The 20,272-nt window shown below is 36.7% G+C and overlaps 2 protein-coding genes across 3 annotated transcripts; both read left to right on the top strand.

Annotated features, from left to right (window-relative positions):
• The first annotated feature begins 125 nt into the window (after nucleotides 1–125).
• LOC103039637 (uncharacterized) lies at nucleotides 126–8,513 on the top strand. Its single transcript, XM_007233882.4, has 2 exons — nucleotides 126–441; nucleotides 6,513–8,513. The coding sequence occupies exons 1-2, from the start codon at nucleotides 249–251 to the stop codon at nucleotides 7,040–7,042; spliced, it is 723 nt and encodes a 240-aa protein (XP_007233944.3). The 5' UTR covers nucleotides 126–248; the 3' UTR covers nucleotides 7,043–8,513.
• A 2,055-nt stretch (nucleotides 8,514–10,568) lies between these two features.
• nub1 (negative regulator of ubiquitin-like proteins 1) lies at nucleotides 10,569–20,045 on the top strand. Of its 2 annotated transcripts, none has more exons than XM_007233883.4 (15): nucleotides 10,569–10,695; nucleotides 10,956–11,087; nucleotides 11,909–12,076; nucleotides 12,569–12,630; nucleotides 12,737–12,801; nucleotides 12,899–13,066; nucleotides 13,234–13,322; nucleotides 13,540–13,646; nucleotides 13,779–13,965; nucleotides 14,995–15,102; nucleotides 15,252–15,404; nucleotides 16,907–17,053; nucleotides 17,468–17,545; nucleotides 18,242–18,419; nucleotides 19,222–20,045. In XM_007233883.4, exons 2-15 carry the CDS (start codon nucleotides 10,971–10,973, stop codon nucleotides 19,380–19,382), a joined length of 1,788 nt encoding a protein of 595 aa, XP_007233945.3. In that variant the 5' UTR covers nucleotides 10,569–10,695; nucleotides 10,956–10,970; the 3' UTR covers nucleotides 19,383–20,045. The 2 variants fall into 2 exon arrangements, with proteins under 2 accessions (XP_007233945.3, XP_022529600.2); XM_022673879.2 differs by having other exon boundaries at nucleotides 10,599–10,660.
• The last annotated feature ends 227 nt before the right edge of the window (nucleotides 20,046–20,272 follow it).

Below are 20,272 nucleotides of genomic sequence, written 5' to 3'. Positions count from 1 at the left end.
TATTATCATATATTGCCCTCCCTCCACTTGATACTACCCCCTTTGTGTAGATAGTCCCTAGATTATCTAGATTATGGAGCAACCTTGAATTGCCCTCCTTTATTTGCACATATAGTCTCAACGGTGTACCAGCGTTCCCAAAGTATACAGCCAAACTGACTTCACACACAGCACAGGCGTGCAATAAAGAGGCATGCGTGATTAAAGAGCAATAAAACGGGCAAATTAAAAAAATCCATGCTGGCAGGATGTCGTCAGGCTGCTGCCCCAGCTCTGTGTGTCTGTGTGAGGAGTCAGTGATAAGATCCGGAGCAGTGCCGGAGGAGGAAACCAGCGACGACGAGGCGCCGACCAACATGGATATCGCGCTTTTAAAAGAGCAGTATAACTCAATCAGAGAGAAACAGAAGCGGGAGACACGGGTGGTTTGCTTTAGAAAAGGTGAGAAGTGTGTCTTTTTGCTCTGCGAGAGGAAGAAGAAATCTTTTGTTGGTGTGAAAACTTGCCCTGTTGGCAGTTTTCCACTGACTGGAAGACTCCTCAGGTTTCTCAGGTTTCCTGGTGGAGGAAGTTTTAGCCTATAGCCTGATTTAAGAACTACTTTTCTTTCCTTAAGTATTTAGTTAGCTATTTATTTAATGATTTAATTAAAGCTAACCGTAAACCGTAAACTAACTGTATTCAGGTTGTTCAGATGCTGAACTGCATGTGTGGATAATGATATACATACAACCTAACTACTTTGGTTTAGCTCATCCCAAAAAAAATCAGAAGACTGCAGGTGTATAATTTGGCGGACTAGCTAATTTAACGTTAGCTGTTGTTTATGCAGTTTTAACTTTCCGTTCCACCTTAAATTAAGTTGGAGAGGTAGCTATAAAACCTGACTAGCTAAGCCTAGTTTAAGATGCGGTTTAAATCATCCCAAGAAAAGAAAGAAGACAGGTGTAACTTAATTACTTAGCCAGCTAGCTGTTGGTGTGTTTGTTTAAGTTCTAACTTTCCGTTCTACCTTAAATTGTTGAGGTAGTTAGATATTTAACTATATAACCTAATTATTTAAGCCTGGTATAAGATATAAAACTACGTTGGTTTAATTAAACCCAAGTAAATCAAAAGACTACAGCTGTATATTTTGGCTAAGTAGTTGTAGTTTGTTTGTGCAGTTCAAACTTTCCGTTCCACCTTAAATTTTGGAAAGGTGGCTAGATAAGGGTTCATCCTAAGGAAAGCATTTTAGATAGCTAACTTACACTCTGGCGCCTGTCTATTAAAATTATAATAATATTATTTACGTATTGCTTGTCTTTATATTGCGTGAGATAGCTTATGTGCAGCTCCCTCAAAGCCTTTTATAATATGAAGTCTTCATGAGTCATTGCTGCCTGGTATGGTTGTTTGTCATGCGCTTAAGGGTCACTCCATCACTTGTCAATACGGATTTTCCTGTTGGTTAGCCAATGCCATATTTGTACTGGCATGAATGAAACAATTATACGTTCTGTTGAACTGTTTAAATATTCTTACATTAGCTCAGTAATTATTTTACTGGTCACATGGGTGCCACAGTGCACAGAAATAGGTAAGCCTGTCAAAACCTGGAAGACCCTTGTTCATCTAATGCAGCTTCTGAAATCAAGTATTAGTAACAGGTAACAGAACGCCTTGGAGCATTGCTGTAAGGTATTGATGTTGGCAGATTAGTCATGGATGCAAATGACACTGCAGCCCACCTCAAATCACTCTCGAGGATGCACGAGAGATGTATAGTAACAAATTAGAACCTTTTTAAATACTGTACTTCAGTACTAAAATACTGTATCTGTATCTACAGGAGTTTTTTTTTTCCTTCTTTCGCTTTTACTGCCCTACATATTTTTGAAGAGTTTAATACTTAACTCCGATACCTTTATTTACATGTTGCATTATTACTCATTAAATTTATAAAAATGTTCTGAATCATTCCAAACCCACATTGTCATTGCCAGAGTGGTAGATGCTCTGCACTGTCACCGGGTTTGATTAAGCTGCCTTATCATTTAGCGAATCAAACGGTCTTATATTAAGACAGTATGTGCTTCCGTTCTGCTCCGTTCTTGCTTTATAAACGTTTGACTGCTTTCTAATAACTACATACCACAATACTTGTAGTTATACATTCAGTACTTAAGTAGTACATTTTAGAACAAACTACTTGCAATACTTAACAAAAATTTACTTCTACTTAAGTGTGGAGCTTAAAAACACTTTAACTTCTATTCAAATCAGTTTTTTGATAGATTAACTTTTATTCTAGCCTGGGTCTCTAGTACTTTATACATCTCTGAGTATTGGTGACCTTTGGCTCATGTGAGGCTTCTCCAAATTGTCCTATTCTTTTGGCAATATTTTGTTTCTGTCATCCAGGTCCAGACTGGATAGTGCTTGTGTCAGTGGTTGTATTAGGACTGTTCAATATCCACCTATCGATACTCCTTTTAATCATCTGTACAACATAGTGCTGGGCGATATAACGATATCGATTTGTTTCGCGATAATTTTTCCCTCGATGACGATGATAAGCCTGTGCAATAGAATTCGATAAACATTCATTTCCATTTCCGTCTAAGTGGCGCGGCAAACAACGAAAACACAACGTGTAATCAATCCAGAAGACGCTGGAGCAAATTAATAAATAGTTAAGAAAATTGTAATAGTTATTCTCATGCATGCAACAAAAAACCCTAAAGAATAGTGGAGTATGGCCCGACACACGCAAACAACCATAGTGTTTGTACTTTGGGAATAAACGGCCGCACTGTTCAGCACGTTTTAAATAAATTTTAAGTAAATTTTAAGCACTAAATGTAATTAATTCAATTTATATTAGGACCTCGGGGCAGGTGCTGCAAAAATGTGTATGTGGGGCGCGGATTAAAGGAAGAGGTTTTTTTGCGGAGCGGTAACAGGACAAAAACACCTTAACGGTGAATTTACACTGCTCCGACGCGACAACGCACACGGTCGCACTACCCCCCTCCAACCGGTCGCATGTGGGCGTGACAAAGGCTTTCCCTGCGTCGTCCAATTAAATCGTTTTAATAAATGGGAAATGCTTTTTATATAAGCTATTATTATTTCCAATACTTAATAAATATAAATGTGTCTTTATAGATATAAATGTTTGAATGAGCTTCATTACACTGTCTAGTGAGCAGTATATAAGCTGAAAAAAGCAAACTTTTCCAATTAAATTACATATTAATATTTTAAAAACCCACCAGAGACTCCAACAATCACAGCAGCCTTTCTCCTCGCTGACAGAGTCCCTGTGAATCAGCGGGGATTTTATAAAGAACAGGGAAGCCTGAAACTTCTCTTCCAGGCTTCTCTGGACGCTTGAAAGCGGAACTAAAATGTTTTCATGCGCTGCGCTGAGGACGCGTTACAGGCCAACACCTGCTCTCTGATTGGATAGACGCATTGCGTTGGACGGACTCATTTGCATAAAGTTCAGCTCGGCTCAACTTTTCATCGCATCGCATCCCCCGCTCTCGACGCGTCGGACCCACGATGCACCGCGCGACTGCGTCTGACGGAGGCGGCGCTTCCCATTGAAAATGAATGGGATCCGTCGCTGTGCGTTGTCGCGTCGGAGCAGTGTAAATTCACCGTAAGAATGATGTCTAAATGACTTTCCTCTAATCTAATATAATTTAACATGGTTTAAGGATATAAAATAATTTCTAAACAAACGAACTTTTTAATATTGAGCTTATGGCCCAAGTGCAAAAACACAAAATCATTTATCATTTAGATTATCTGCCTGAACGCGAGCCCGAACCCGAGCTTGAACGCCAGCCTGACTCAGGCGCTGCATGAACTCGGGCCGGTCGAGAACACCGCTTTCCTCTCAGATTAGGCGGAAGAAAATGGTCTTTTTTTTAATGTAACAAATCACACTGTGATTTTTGTGATATTTCCCCAATTACAGCTCAGCTGCGCGTTTAAAGCTCAACGCATGAATTAATCGGTGCGCTGTGCGCCGCGCGTGCTCGCGGGGGATTTGACGCGTCTGTCAAGCAAGTTAATGGACCGTTTTGGGGGCAGAGATTAAGAAGTACAGCAGGTACATCTCAGATTTGTAGTTTAATGCTCTACTAAATTACTGGCTTTAAAACTGGCTCATGATATGGTCGGTTCTGGCTGGATTTTTTCCTGCCTACAGGCTGCATTTGACGGAAAGCAGCTCCTCAGTCAGACAACAGTGTCAGCATACAAATCGTGTGCGTTTCCTACAGGACAAACCATTTAAAAGTGCAGATAAACTCATTAAAAAAATCACACAGTGTCTGTCTGGCTTAAAATACTTTTAATAAGGTACAGCTTTTAAATTAATAAATCAACATTCATTAAAAATCCGTGAGAAGTTCTGTATGCTAAATGACAAGCTAAGCTAATAAGCTAATAACATTTAATAATAACAGAAAAATAGATATGAATTTGGAAAATAACCAACTAAAGTGAGCTCAAAATACAATAATAAATATAATCTAACGAATTTCAAAATATAAATTAGAAATATTGAACTTCAATATTAAATTCAACTTCAACTACAAAAAACGCAAGGACCGATAGAACATAACGAACAGAAAAAAATAAATTTGAAATTGGAAAAAAAGTTCAAAATGCTAAAAGAAATAAAACCTAACGAATTTCAGAATATAAAATCTAAATATTGCACTGCAGCAGTACAAAAGCCTAAGTGCTTAAACAAACAAACCAAAAAACAGCCTATCACAAATCATTTTTTGAGCCCGACCCAGCTGAGGAAAAGGTGGGAAATCTTTTTTTTTCCGGCTGGGTCTTGGAAAACTTTGTGGTGAATTAAAGGGGCCGAGTTGCAATTTTTGTTTTACTTTAATCAGTTTTTAATCCGTCTTTTTAAAAACAAATATTCCAATATTGGCTGCCAATCAGTGCCCAATATTCTGAGCTCAAAAAACGCTATTCGGGCCAGCCCTACTAATCTAATATAATTTAACATGGTTTAAGAATATAAAATAATTTCTAAACAAACGAAATATTTAATATTGAGCTTATAGCCCAAGTTTTTTTTTCAGTCATGGAAAATTGGAAAAAATTGGAAAAAAGCCCGAGTTCATGCAGCGCCTGAGTCAGGCTGACGTTCAAGCTCGGGTTCTGGCTCGCGTTCATGATTAATTTGTTTTTTTTAAAAACTAATATTGGAATATTCGCTACCAATTACTGCCAAATATCCGGAGCTCAAAAAATGCTATTCGGGCCAGCCCTAATAATTATGGAGATTAGGGATGCAAATTATCGATTAATTCGTTAATCATTAGTTGATTGATCTTATCGATCGACTTTCGATTAATTGATAAGCGGCGTTTTTACCTGAATTTTAGTGTTTCAATAGGGCCTTTAAAAATACCAGCTAAATAGTTAAAACACTGAGCTCAAAAAGTATATATTATATTATGATTATTATATTATATTATATTATATTATATATTCCTCAAGTAATTATGCATTAGGAAAAGAAAGCAGACTTTTTATGGTATAAGAAAATACATTCTTTCATTTAAAAAAAGAAATAAATTAAGGATCAGTTTTTGCGTTTTTGTAACATTAGACATATTAAAAAAAAAAAAAAAAGAATAGAAGAAATTAAATAGAGAGCCAAACAGATTATTATTGAGCCTATAGATTATGAAGAAACTGCATCTAGGCTATTAATTAGGAAATCCTCAACAATCCTCAATGCAAAGAGATCCTGAAACCCTGTACCGTCAACTGTCTTGATTGGCATCAAATCTCTCTTGATCATGCTGCATATCCTCTCTGTAATGTCCTCCGCCCTTCTCTCATCACACGCTCGCGCTCTCAGTGAAACTGTGACGGCGTTCAAATGATAACTGAGTGAGCTAGTGGAACTGTTGTATTTCAATACCGCATTACACAGAGAACATTTGACTTCTTTGCCTAAATTAACACTGTTGAAATGGTCCCACACCGCACTTATTTTCGCCCGCTTCATTTTGTTTTCAACCCTGGTCTCTCGCGAGTCGTGTTCACCTCTCGTTCTCACGCTCTGTTCAAGTTACTACAGTAGCGCCCTCTAGCGATTAATCGCGAGTAATACATTTTGTTCGAGCAACCTCTTGATCGACAATTAATCTAAAGTCGATTAATCATTTGCATCCCTAATGGAGATACAGAAAAAAATATTGTGATAAAACTTCCATCACTCCCTTATTCTCTCACTAATAAAAACAAACCTTTAAGTGTGACACAAAGTGATTTGATTTATATCGTGATACATATCGATATCGACTGATATGGAAAACTATATCGTGATAAGATTTTTTCCCATATCGCCCAGCTCTAGTACAACACCTTCATATAGTTTACCTTTTATTAAATTTAATATTTTCTAGCATTCTCCTACACAATAGGAATATCTTGTTAAAAGCACTAATTCTCTCTATGTGTGTTCTCTTTTTAACCAGCTGCATCAAACAATGAGGAGATCTCCGGCAAGGCTCTGGTCAATGTGGTTCCCATGCGACAGGCCAGGCGCTCTCTAATGAGGCAGGCCTCTCTCCAGGACACTCACTTTGATTTTGTCAGAGATCATGAAAGCTCCCCCTGGCGCACTCACCTGGGAATGTACCGGAGGACCTGTGCAGCGGTTGATCCCAATCAACATAAACACACCAAGGTCAAGACCAGCACCGGAGACTCAATATCATCGACGTCTGTAGGCAATGGGGAACACAGTGTCGAAATCACAGATTCAAGCGGCCATTTATCTGAGGAATGTGAAGGGGTTGATGATGACAAATGTCAAAAAGACTACAGCTCTGAGGAAACCAGGAAGTTTTCTGCACCTGAAATTCTAACCAGGCGGCTAAGCAGCAGCAGCAGCTGCCGGTCCAATCACTCCACGACAAGTGCATACCATTACCCCTTCCCTCAACTCAAAAGTCCCAGGAAGTCTGAGGCTGCACGCAGACTCGGACTTTACTCTTCATTCTAATGAGACTCTACAAACTGCTACAAAAAAAGAGCGATGTGCAATACATTTTTTTAAACCTAAATCTTGATCACACAGATTGTAACGTTGTATGTTAGTACACCAGGGGCTAGATACATGAAAAACTCCACAAAGAAAAAAAAAGAAGAATCTTAAAATAAGCACTTATGAAGTATCAAATATATTAAATATTTCGTATCATGCCACAATTTCTTGCTTTTTTTTTTAAAGGAAACAGCTTTAGTGTAATATGGAAAAATGGGCCTCCTTCACCAGTATCATCAATATCAAGTTGTTGATAAAATCTAAACAAAAGGAATATCAGATTCATCATGCTTCATTCATGCTCTTATAATGATTGATTCTTGTAAATGGAACAAATCTCACATTTGAAAACGTAGGTGAATGTTAGAATCTTCACAAAAACTCTGAAATGGGTTTTGGGAAGAAATTTATTAAAAGAAACTGTTGGTCATGTAGGTCAACTTATTTTAAACCCCTGGTCCATACAGTTAAAAAAAAAAAAGCAAAATATGTTATTTTGAAATTGTCACAGAAACTAATGCATTTATCTCTTCATTACCTGTACAGACTGGCTGAAGCAATTTGGCCTATATTTACACAAAATCACAAGGAGTGATTGACACATTAAAGGACAGCTAATAAAAACAGAACATTGACAAAAACAACTAGTTTAGTAATTCATTGAAAAATTATGTTGAAATAAAGCCCAGACTTTCTTGAATCTCGTAAAAAGCATTTTAATGCACCTTAGGAACATTAATTGATTTCTTATGTAAACTACATGTAATTTACAGATATCTATATATTGTTTCATATTGTTTTATATCTTAATCTCAGTGTGATCGTTAATGAGCGATTAGAAGCAATTCAGTTTCTCGATTTCTGTATTGTAAAAGTTCTAGGTTTTCTAGGTTCATTAGATGTTACATCTATATCTTATAAAGGCTTACATTTCAACTTACAGTCAAGGACAAGGCTGCAATATCTTACAGCAAAAATAAAAGAATGTAGCATTTTAGGCAAATACTTACAATTGACAAGACAGAATTAATAGATTTCTTTAAAATATTTTTTAAAGAACAGGAATTTGTATAAACTTTTTGATTGGGGAAAAAATCGCATGTAAGAACATTTCCTTTTTGAGCACATGAATCCAGCCCCTGAACTGCATTTGAAGTCTACGTATTGCCCTGCAGTGTAGTTGTGTTTTAGAAGTAACAGCATTGTCATTCTGTGTACATCAAGTGCTTAAAAAACATCTGCCTCAGAATTTGCTAATTACTAGGCTTAGTAAAGTTTAATAATCACAGAATAGTGCAGTCAGTATGATCAGGGTGTTTCTAGTCTTTGATAGTTTTCAGTAATACTGTTCAGTAAGTTGTTGTCTGACAACAGATGTCATATTTCTGTTTGTACTGTATGTTTTAAAAAAGATCTTCACACAAGCTTATGAGGTTTTGAGGTTTTATGTTTATTGTGCAAGTGTTTCTTTCGTGTCTCTTAGCTGCAGTATTTAATGACTGGTGTCCATCCAACGGGTTACCATCTCACCCAGTTTCACACACTTAGAATTTCTCCAGTGTCTATATATCCATTAGTGCCTTTAGTACCTGGATGAGGTGTGTGAAAATAGTGGGGAGGTAAAGTCAGCAGGGTGGTAGATGTACAAGACTAAGAATGAGCATGACTGTTTGAAGTAAATTATGTCTCAGCCCTTTGCCTTTCACTCTTAGTGACCTCTTGTGGTTGATCCAGGGAAATCTTTGCTTTCTTTTTCTACTCTGCTCTGGGTTTTCCAACAGCATCTTAGCACAAAGATGGTTCTGAAATATTTGACTAAGAATGAACACTGTCTCTAACAGTTAAGATGGTAAAACTAAGATGCCTTTGGGAAACTGCAATAATAGATTTTTTAGTCCTGACAGCCTTCCAAATGTTCTAAGTAGTTGAATCAGGTTGTTTGAGCATGAAAATCATAAGTAAACTGAACTGAACTTTGTTTTTCCTGAACTAGAGTTGGTTCTGACGTGATTGAGTATGGAATTACAGAATAGCCGAAACACAAACTCATATAAGAGTAGGCCTAATGTAACTTGAATCAAACAATTACTTTAAAAAAGCAGCATGATAAACAACTCGCACATAGAAGCACAAAAGTATAAACAAAAGGCCAGATCCTTCAGAACCAAAAGACCAGTTTAGATCAAATCAGTAACCAGTAAAAACTGGTGTTAATCTTTGTTTTTTTCTACACAGAAAATGTAGGTGACAGTGCAGCATGTTCATCTAATATTGATTTAAAAATAAATAGAAAACGTTTAGTCTCTTGTCCTCTTACAAATCAAATTTTAAAAAGATTCAAGATTCAAACAGTTTAATGTCATGTGCACAGTAAGAAGTTTCCTCGCACAATGAAAAATGGCCCCTTTCAAAAACTTTTTTTTGAAAAGAGATTTGAATTAGATTATTTCATGATTTCATTATTATTTCATGAGCATTAAACAGTCAAATATACATGATGAAAAGTGTTTTTAATAATATTAAATTAGTAAAAATTAGCTCTTACTTTGCCTCATTGGCTATAGAGCTCCTTGGCTCTAGTGCTCCCATATCCCAATGTCTGAGTTGCTTGCTTTTTCCAGTGCAGTGAGTGGGTCTAAGCTACTGTTTCATTGGCTTGTAAACGCTTTCATTGGCTTGTTCATTGGTTTATTCTGATTGACAACAGTCTTAGTTGGTGTTATGTGCAACAGAACCTTAAAAAAGGAAAAACATGATGCTCATTGTAATGGAGGCAGGGTCTGAAAGTGTTCGTTTCAAGCCGGTCTTTCCTTTTCAGCACACTAGATGGCGTTTATATCATACATGAACTCTTGTTTTAAATCCACACACACAGTGTTCAGGATTGTGGAGGACTGACTGTCTCAACCGCCCCTAAACGCTCTTTGTTTTCGAGACGTGTTTAAAAAGATACGAAATATTTTTTTTACAGATTCTAATATTTTTCTAAAACAGTTCAAATGCATTTGAAATGTAAAAAAAAAAATCAAGAATATTATTTCTTTTCCAAATCAGTTTTTTAAAAAATTAAATCTAGTTCAAAACAGCTTTCTCTTAGCTGTCTTTTTCTCTCGGAGTCTGTGTTAATTTCAGGCTGGTATTTCCTTTTCACTAGGTGGCGTTTAATAAATATATCATACATGAACTCTGTTTTAAATCCATATACACAGTGTTCAGGATTGTGTAGGACAGACTGCCAGAACTGCCCTGAGCTACACGTGTATGACTGTGATACGCAGCGCTCACAGCTGTGCTCCAGGATTACAATATGCACGCGCTTAGAGGAGGACCTGTATACCGTGAGCGCATACTGTGTTTTGAACAGCGTGTACAACATGTAACGATCTGTAAATCATGCGCACTTACACACAGTGCGCTGTACACACAGTGCCCCGTATGAGAGGAGATGACGTGGAGATCGGCGAGCCTGCGCAGTGACGGTGCGCGAGCCTCGAGCCTGCAGTGGAGAGGGGAGGGGGGACCAAAACAACATCACATGGTGCGACTGTGGAGTGGAGTGGGTACTGAGCTACTTCAGTAAGCTAACTCTCAGTTTAGCTGTAAAACCAGAGGTAAATACAGAAGCAGAGTGTTGTAGAAATGTCGTGTTCAGGGTTATAATTCGTTCTTTAGCTGCTTGACTGGTTGACGGTCGTTAAGACACCCGTAGTTAACCTAACGTTATCTGTTAGCTGTTCTTCCCCCACAGTGACTCAGTAGCGTTAGCTGAGCTAAGCTAAAGCTAGGAATTCCCCAGGTGTTGCTCCTTACTTTCGTTTTCACTAAGACTCAGTCTTTTCTCGGTTTTTAACTCACTAAATTTGCTTTTCAGCGGCAGTCTGAAGAAATGGCAGAGGACATTCAGTCCAAGCTGGTTTCGCTGCTCAAACAGGAGAAAATTCATCTGTGGAAGCCACCTTTCACAAACGCTGACACTAATGAAGCTGGAACAGAGCAGCTGCAGGTAAATACAACATCCACACACACTGCAAGACTCTGAAAAGACTCTTAAATACTCTGAAAATATTCTTCTAAAAGACTGAAGTCTGCAACTCTCACATCTACACAGTTTGGCATTTATCAGATTTGTTTTTTTTATAGGGTCGCCGTTTACAAAACTGTATCTAGTGCTGTGTTCAGAATGGTTCACTCATTATCTCACCAAGAGCAAAGACCTGATAATTTGTTGTTGTGGAAATTTGACTCATAAACTGCCAGGCCCAAAAGAAAAAAACTCGCCACCTAGATTTAACTAAGCAAATTATGTGAGGTTGCTGCAGTTGTTCAAGTTTAGGTTCAGCAACAGTATGTGCTGACTACCTGAATATACTGAATATAGACCAGGTTATTCCATCAATGGATTTTCTCTTCCCTGATGTCACGGCTATATTCCAAGATGCCAGTATTCATGGGGCTGGAATTGTGAAAGAGTAGTTCATGGAGCATGAGATCATTATTTTTACACATGGTTTGGCCACCACTGATTCTGGTGTGTATATCTGGAATGATGGTGCTCCATCCTATACTTTTGGGATGAGTTAAGTATAAGTTTGGATAGTGATTAGTATAGAACCTGTGAATGAGCAGGTGTCCCAATACTTTGTCCATATACTGTATGTTTATATGATGATGTAGGTCATTGGGCTTTGGTCATTGGAAATTGAACAAACACACAAAAAAGAAAACACTGCTAAAACCTGCGTAACAGTTGGTCATTACAGCTTATTGTTCTTGGATGTTAAAATGTGCATCTTACTGGTCTCATCTCTGTTCATGTGTTTGCAGGAGCTGGCTGTTAAATATTCCCAGGAAGTGGGATTTCCTCTGAATGATGTGGCGAATGCCCTGGAAGAAATTAGATCCCAGGCCATCAAAAGAGGGAGAAGCAACATTGCCTACAGAGAGACAAATATCGCAACTATTGAACTCTTTTTACCCAAAGATGTCAAAAAGGTGATAGACATAGTTACGATATGAGGGGGTTAAGTGAATTCTAGACCAGCAGGGATGTATTTATTCTTGTTAAAGTTGTTATACACACATACATAAAATGTGGAAAGGAGGGCTCAAGTTGACTTCCATCTCCTCAAAACACACAGCAGGTGCTGTGACCATGCTAAATTGACCCTGGGTATGAATGAGTATCTGGTACCCTTTGATAGGAGGAATAATGTCTAGGAGGTTTTGGGTACCTTGTGCATGGATTGAATAATAAATAGTCATATTTAATTCCTATAAACTAGCTGGAATCCCTATTGTCACACATTGTTGTCAGTAATAGGAGAATGAAGGCTTATATGCCTATATTAGAAAGTTAATACTGTTCCATCATCTGACAGATGCCTGGAATGACTAGCATTGCATTGCCATTTTCTGTCTCCAGTTATGTCTTTGTTAAACATAACACTGCAGGTGTTGTAATATATAGTTTGTGTCTATTTATAGGGTAGTAAAAAACACCACATAGAAACAAAGCTGGATGTCTCCACACAGGATCTAGTAAATAAGTAAGTGTATCTTATTTGCAGACCTTTTTTCCAGTCTGATTGCAGCCAGTGTTTTCAGTTAAAAGTTTAAAATCTAATCTTAAATTTCCATCCTTTTTTCTGCAAGGATTACAGAGGAGTTTGGCCTGAAATATGTGAAGCTGATTTTGAATGGAAAGGCTCTGTCACATGGTACGTATATTGATCAGTGGAGTTTGTATGTGTGTCTCTTTAAAAGAGTGAAAAAGCTGAAAGTGTGTTTCTTCATTACTCATCCTACTGCTTCCAGATTTGCGACTAGATGAACAAAATGTAAAGAACAACAGTAAGATCATGGTACTGAAGCAGGGAGAACCAGAGCAGAGAAAGGAAATTGTAGAGGTAGAGGAAAAGAAGCGTAATGAGGAAGAAAGTTTCCAGAGGACTCAGAAAGGTTTTCAGATCCTCTCAGAGAGAGGTGAGCTCACAAACACAGTCCTTTTAATGATGTAAATCTCTGCATGCAAATGAGTGGCTATTATCTACTAATGTAAATTACACGGTAATGCTAAATTAGCTTTAAGTCTTAATTAAGAACTTTTTTGTTGAATTTAATAATATGCAGGACTTTGTTGCACATTTCAGATGGCAGTGAAGATCCAGCAACCACGCCATTTTTGGAGATAGCTGATCAAAAGGGCAACCCTATCCAGATACCACTTGCTGAGAAAAAGGTAAGCAAATCTTTATTTGATCACATAGATTATTTATTCATTTTTATATTATGAAAGATTTGGTAACTGTTTCAAGTTTGATCAGGAGCAGAGGCTGTGTTTAATTCTTCTAAAAAATAATAATAATAACACAACAGACTCCAAAAATACCATGTAGATAATGCCACTTGTACTTGTATCTCATTTCCCTCATTATTCCCTGGCTGGTGTTTTTTAGGCTCTGATATTGGCCATGGGCTTCCATGAAAAAGGCAGAGCCGTAATGAAGAGAAAGGAGTACGACACAGCTCTTAGTTACCTGTTTCTGGCAGATGAGCAGTTTCGGTACATCTTCCTTCAGATCACTATATTCAGATTTCAGAATGTGATTGAAATTAAGCCATCTACTTTAGTTTTATTATACTGTTGATAAATGAGACAAGTTTGTGATGAAGTCTGTTTTTTCTGGTTATCTAGTAAATGTGGATCTGATCTGCTGAACACGGTAGATAACTATGCAGTGTTGCAGCTGGACATTGTATGGTGCTACCGTGCTCTGAAGGCACTGTCCCACCTGGATGATGGCAAGCAGAGGCTGCAAAAAGCTGAGGACTGCTTCCTTAAGTGCTATGGAGAACAGCAACAGAGACTACGGCAAATCAAGGTCTTTAACATTTTTCTCTTTAGTATTCTTATCATTGGGAACTTGGGTTATATTCAGACTGTAGGCAAATTTGTTTCACAAATCAGATTCTGTTTGGAGGACTGTCTGCACTGTAAATTTGCAAATTATCAAATCTGATTTTTGTGCCTGGACACCACAAACCTATTTGCACAAGTTGCTATGGTAACGAGGTCAGAATCAGTACCTTGGATTTGGACCCCTGCTCTTCAGTTACTCTGGATTGAATGATGATATACAGCTCTGAAAAAAATTGAGAGACCACTTCAGTTTGTAAATTAGTTTCACTGATTTTGCTAATTATAGGTATGTGTTTGAGTAAAATTAAAACTGTTCTTTTATTCTATAAACTACAGACAACATTTCTCCCGAATTCCTAATAAAAATACTGTCATTTAGGGCATTTATTTGCAGAGAAGGAGAAATGGCTGAAATAACAAAAAGATGCAGAGCTTTCAGACCTCAAATAATTCAGAGAAATCCCGTTTATATTCAGAATTTTTTTTCAGAAGTCAATTTGGTGGAATTATCCTGGTTTTTAATCACAGTTTTCATGCATCTTGGCATGTTCTCCTCCACCAGTCTTACACACTCCTTTCGGATAACTTACACCAGCTGTGATCATCCATCTTACTCTTGATTATATTCCAGAGGTTTTCAATTTGGCAAAATCAAAGAATCTCAAATGTTGGGTGGGATTTTTTTATGTAAATTATGTTTTGAGTTATTTAAAAGACATATTGGAATCAGATTTGAGTATACAGAGGGTCCAAACTGAGAGCCACCTTCAAATGTAATTTGTATCTATTTTGCAGAGATATGATCGTATGTGTTTTTTGACTCTCAAGACTATACAAAAAAAATCAATCTGTGTACAATGTAGATATGCCAAGCATCAGATTTGTGCTGGAAGTCTGGACATAGCCTGTCTGACACTATAGAAAGCGTTTTATGTTTTGAAGATTGCAGTCCTGTTTCCATATAAATAACTCTTTAAATACTATTTGTCAGGGGAACACAGGAGGAGAAGAAGTCCTGTTCCTGAGGCTCTATCTCCTTCAATCTCTTCTGGCCTATCTGGATAACAGAAATGACCAAGCTGACAGGAAACTCAAACAGGTATTTTATTAGCTGTCATAGCACTCACTGAACTACGACAGTCTATGAGTGAAAAATATCCAAACAGTGGGTCTGTGTTCATGTTGTTGCTGCTTTTCCTTTCTCTCAATATCTAACTCTAGCATTTCTCTCACACTGGTTCCCTGCAGGCTCAAGACCTTTATAGTCACCTTTGTCTGGATCCAGAGAAGATGAACCAGCTGATGGGTATGGGCTTTTCTGAGCAGGATACTCGTCTGGGCCTGAGAGCCTGCAGAGGAGACATAAATAAAGCAGCCCTGCACATCACCCAGAGGATTCAGGTAAGAAATATGATATGCACATATACACACAGACACACATACTGCACAAACAAGTTTACAACAAAAACAGCAATAAACCAATGTTAGTGTTTTCCCTGCATTCTTCTGTAGCCCTTTAACATTCTGCTCAGCAGTTGAGCACATTTTGGGTAACTTGTATGTTATTGAAGAAGGTGTTGAACTTTGTTTTTGATTGTGCCATTTTTACCAATCGGCAGAGGGTTTTAAGCTAAATTAAGTTCAGATAACACTTTTTAAACCCCCACTAGGAAATGTCAGAATCTTAATTTTTTTAATGACTGAAATTGTATTTTTTGTTTTTGACTCAAACAATTATAAAAATGTTTAATCACTTTTTTTGGTAAGGATTAAAGGGTTATTATCATCTTTTTAAAATGTTTTCCTTTTATGTCAGTCAAATGCAAACATCAAACAGCCTATTGTGACTGTTTTTTCCAACTGAAATTAGTGCTGGGCAGCATACCAGTTCATACGGTATACCGGAAGGAAATTTAGAACCGGTATGCATTTTCACATACCACCCTCCTGCTAGAGGCGCTGGGGAGAGCTCTGTAGAACAGCACCAACAAAAAAGCACAGTAGAAGAGCTTAGCATAACAAGCTAACACAGCTTGGTGGAGCCTCACGCTCTCCTGCCTGGAGAAACATAAGAACAGAACTCCTGAAATATCTGCTGCTGCTGCTGCTTACAATATGAGTAACTTATAGCCCTGTTAAAATATATGAAGTAATTGCTTGAAGGATAGTATTAATGTGCACTGAACTGTATGTATTTGTTAACTGGAGAACCAAGGGAATTGTGATATACAGCTATTTAAATACTGTAATGCCTCTAATGGCTTCAATAATGATATATTGTAATTTGATGTTAAACCTGTGTCTTACTTGTGCAATAAAGCTTATATCGAAAGAGAAATATCTCTTTTAAATAAACATTATTTGAGTATTTTAGGCCCATTTATAGTGTTTATGGAAATATAATATTTAGCTAGTTTTGTAAACTAAGCATTTTTTAAGTTGTTGGAATATCTCTTTTTAAGGTCTATTGTTTACATACTTTAGCTGTTTTTCTGATAATGAAGTCTGATTTCTTCATATGTTGTATAACTTTGCAGGACTAAGTAAACCCAATAGTAACCAAAGCCTTAATTGAAAGGCTTACTGTTTTATATTATATGCACTACTAACAGTACAGTAAGTCACAAACCTATATTTAATCCCTAGTTCAATATAAATAAATAATAATAAAAGTACCGTGATATACTGTGAAACTGTCAGAATATTTCAGCATTTTTAGTCATATTGCCCAGCACTAACTGAAATATTAAACAAATAGTCCACCATCACAACCTAGTGCACTAATTTTGGCCTCAAGGTGCTTTCAAGAAAATGTATGGCTGCGTTTATGCCGAATTGAGATTAAGATCAGACTGTAAATAAAGTAACATTTGACTGGTTTAAATTCCTTTGATCTCTCACAGGAGCGGGACGAAATAAAAAAGAAAGAGAAAGAGAAGAGGAGGCAACGTCTTCAAGCCATCAACACCCTGGTCGAACTAGGCTACAACAAGAAAGCAGCAGCCAAGGCCCTCCATGCCACTAATGGAGATGTGGATGAAGCTTATAGGGTGGGAGAGTTTGTGTGCTTACTGTCCCAACATGCCCTCCACATAACCCCACCCCCTCTGCTTATTTCTATTTAATTAAATACTAATATTTTTCTAAATTGTTAGAAATACTGTAGTCCTATTTTGTTAGTTTGTAGTCCTATATTCTATGTTTAGAATATGTAGCACACATCTTACATAGATGCTATTATTTCTTGCTCAAGTTGCAGTCTGTAAGTTTTTGGTAAGAATGTGTTTTTGTACCAAGCATGCTAAAACATATTTTTACAACATGCTCTGTGGTGCAGTCTCTATTTAGAGTGAATGCAGATGTCATTCATTATGATCTTTTACCCTTACTCACAAGTCAGGAGTACTACTATTTTCAACTTTAATTTGAAAACTGCTTTAATTTGTTTGTTTGTTTGTTGCTAGCGTCTACTGGATTCAAGTGAAGCCAGCAGTTCAGGGACGTCTCAGCCAGACGTAGACATACAGACCAAAATGGATCAAGTAAGCAGCTTGCCAGGAGGAAAAGGCCAACTAGTAGCTTGTCTATTCTTCATATTATATCATATTGAAATGCTATAGTTTTATTTATATTTATCATTTTTGGTTTGATTAAAAGTAACCTTGGTTCTCTTTTAGTTTGTTTGGTTAGAGTATATATGAATACTTCATTTCACTGCACACTAATCAAGCTCTAAATGAGCTCTGGTGCAGTTCCTTATTAAACATGTGTACATCATTAACATATGAATGAGAAGTTATAGCCCTTATAATACCTTGTGATTCAATAATCTAGGTTTAAAGGTTAGATTTATTTTTTTTCTCTCTGTGCAGTAGTTCACTTGCAATAAATGTATGCTTTCCTGCTTCCACAAGCAGGCAGTGATGTATGAATATAGTACTGCAGATTAAATATCGCCCCTAGGCATTGGGTAGATTGTTAGAAGACTAATACTAGTATGTTTGCTTCAATGCTGTTTAAATAGGCCTTTGCTTCATCATTACATAGTAGATTCAGCTCATTCCATTCATGATTTATCTGTGTTTTTAAATATTTGACAGTACTGACAGATAAATAAAAAAAAATATATGAATACATATTGATTTTACAATAAAACAACACTTAGCTCTACTGACAAAATGCATCCCTTATTTATTGTTCTTTTTATTGTGTGCTTATCTGTGCATTTGGATCTATAGATGGCATACCTCGGTTTCCAGAGGGAGGCGGTGGAAACGGCTCTGAGGCTCGTGGATGGGGATGTTGTTCAGGCCACTCAGATTCTGCTAGATAACACAGGGATGATTCCTCCAGAGTTACTGTCTCCCTCACCTCCATCTTCTTCATCAGAGGAGCCCAGCACCTCCGACTCTACAGGTTAGCAACCATGACCGATTTGTTGTTTGAATAATGTATTTGGTATTGACTGTAGTCTCTAGTGAGCCCTTGCAGTGATGTTCACCGTTGGATTTATTTAAAAAATCCATCTCAGTTTTGGCTATTTTTTCACTTTTTTGGCTATTTTAATCTGCAGTTGTTCTTTACATTATGCTCCAACATGATTGGGGTTATATTCTTTTACATAGACTTTAAATTAATTTTGAGAAGTTGCCATTTTGGAGGTTTCTCATTACAAGATCATTTATTAGTAAAAGCCTCCACAAATATAGTATATTACAACTTGGAAACTAGCAAATTAAAAGATTGAAAAATGTAAAGTGTGTAGACATTGTGTTCCAGGGGGTTTTAACTTAGGGTCCTGACGTGGTCCCTGCAGGCTAATTAATGGCGTTTTCTTTGCAAATTATGCTCAGAACATTATTTAAAGTTCTCCTTTCCAGGAACAGAAGAACATAAAAATAGATAGAAATAGAAAAATATAAATATTAAAAAATATTTTTAACTCTATAAATGGGTTGCACAGTAGAAAAGCTTAAGAACTTCAGTTGTATTTTATCTATTATATATTATGCATTTGTTCACAGTAATGGTAAATATATTTTGCTGGAAAAAGAAAAACAGAAGTAAACAAATAAAGAATTTTCTCAGGGTGTTATTTACAAGCAGTATAATATTTATTAGATTTTTTTATATATTCCTCCAAGCTTTTAAGTGTTTTATTATTTAATTACTTTTTTATGCAGCGTATATACAGTGAATATATTTGTGTTGTGTGCAGCCTCAGGGTCGAGTAGCGTGGACGCAGACTTGGTGAATGAAGTGTTGGAAGACATCCCCAGACATGAGGAGGATTACCTAGACGTGACTCTGGAGGAGGAGAGTGAGCTCATTGGTGTGCTGAAGTCCTATCTAGAGAAAAATCCAACTCCCTCCACCTGAGAACTCCTGTCTCTTGGAGTTTGCTGAGGTTAGATTAGAGTGTAATGTTATCAGTAGGGTTGTTATTGTTTGGAAAAGATGCCTGATCCTGGACCAGGACTTGGTTTTGTCCAAGTAAAAGCCATTTCAAAAGTATTTGCATTCAATACCGATTTAAATTTTGATGGTGATCTTTCTTTAATTGCTAAAGGTTTGGATAGAGGAAAAAATAAGGACTATTTTGTTAAAAGAAATACTTAACTATAATTTCAATTAATATACATTAATAAGACTAAGTAATTTACTCTCTGGAGTAAAATGTAATTTTTCTGTTTAGTAATTTTTTAATTTTTCTGTTTAAAGTATTGCTCTTTAAAAGATTAATACTAAAAGTGATTCTTGAACCTTTTTCATCCTATTATTATTCCAAAGTATCATAAGGAGTTGAGTTATACTTTCAGTTTCTTTAAAAAAAAAAAGCTGTCTTAAACGTGCAATTAATGACGAGCTCCAAACTTTCAATGGATATATTTTCTGTTCATTTAAAATAAATCTAAATATTCAGCAACAGAAATTATTTAGCTGAAAATGGAAAAATGAAAAAAAAAAAAAAACACTATACGTGTTCACGACTCTGTTATTACTGTTTATTGTTGGATTTTGAAATAAAGAGGACAGAAATCAGTCTGTTTGGTCTATTCGTAAAATAGTCTCATTCTATCAGGTTCCCACTTCTGCTTTTAAAACAATATCATACTCCACACACTCCAGTTCATAATTTCTCATTTATCAGTGCTGTAAGCAACAAACAAAACATTTGGTGATGCTACAGATTACAGCTCTGGAAAAAATTAGACCACTTCAGTTTCTAAATCAGTTTATCTGATTTTGCTATTTATAGGTATATGCTT

Source organism: Astyanax mexicanus, chromosome 6 (assembly GCF_023375975.1).
Source record: "Astyanax mexicanus isolate ESR-SI-001 chromosome 6, AstMex3_surface, whole genome shotgun sequence".
NCBI classification, from domain to species: Eukaryota; Metazoa; Chordata; class Actinopteri; order Characiformes; family Acestrorhamphidae; genus Astyanax; species Astyanax mexicanus.
The sequence above is the reverse complement of the archived record's forward strand: the minus strand, read 5'-3'. Positions and strand labels throughout refer to the sequence as shown.

Excerpts from the sequence above, each read along its gene's own strand:
- LOC103039637 (XM_007233882.4), top strand. The coding sequence starts at position 249 with ATGTCGTCAGGCTGCTGCCCCAGCTCTGTGTGTCTGTGTGAGGAGTCA. Across the intron at positions 442-6,512 it reads GGTGGTTTGCTTTAGAAAAG|CTGCATCAAACAATGAGGAG; the intron begins GTGAGAAGTGTG and ends CTTTTTAACCAG.
- nub1 (XM_007233883.4), top strand. The coding sequence starts at position 10,971 with ATGGCAGAGGACATTCAGTCCAAGCTGGTTTCGCTGCTCAAACAGGAG. Across the intron at positions 12,077-12,568 it reads TACCCAAAGATGTCAAAAAG|GGTAGTAAAAAACACCACAT; the intron begins GTGATAGACATA and ends GTCTATTTATAG. Across the intron at positions 12,802-12,898 it reads TGGAAAGGCTCTGTCACATG|ATTTGCGACTAGATGAACAA; the intron begins GTACGTATATTG and ends TACTGCTTCCAG.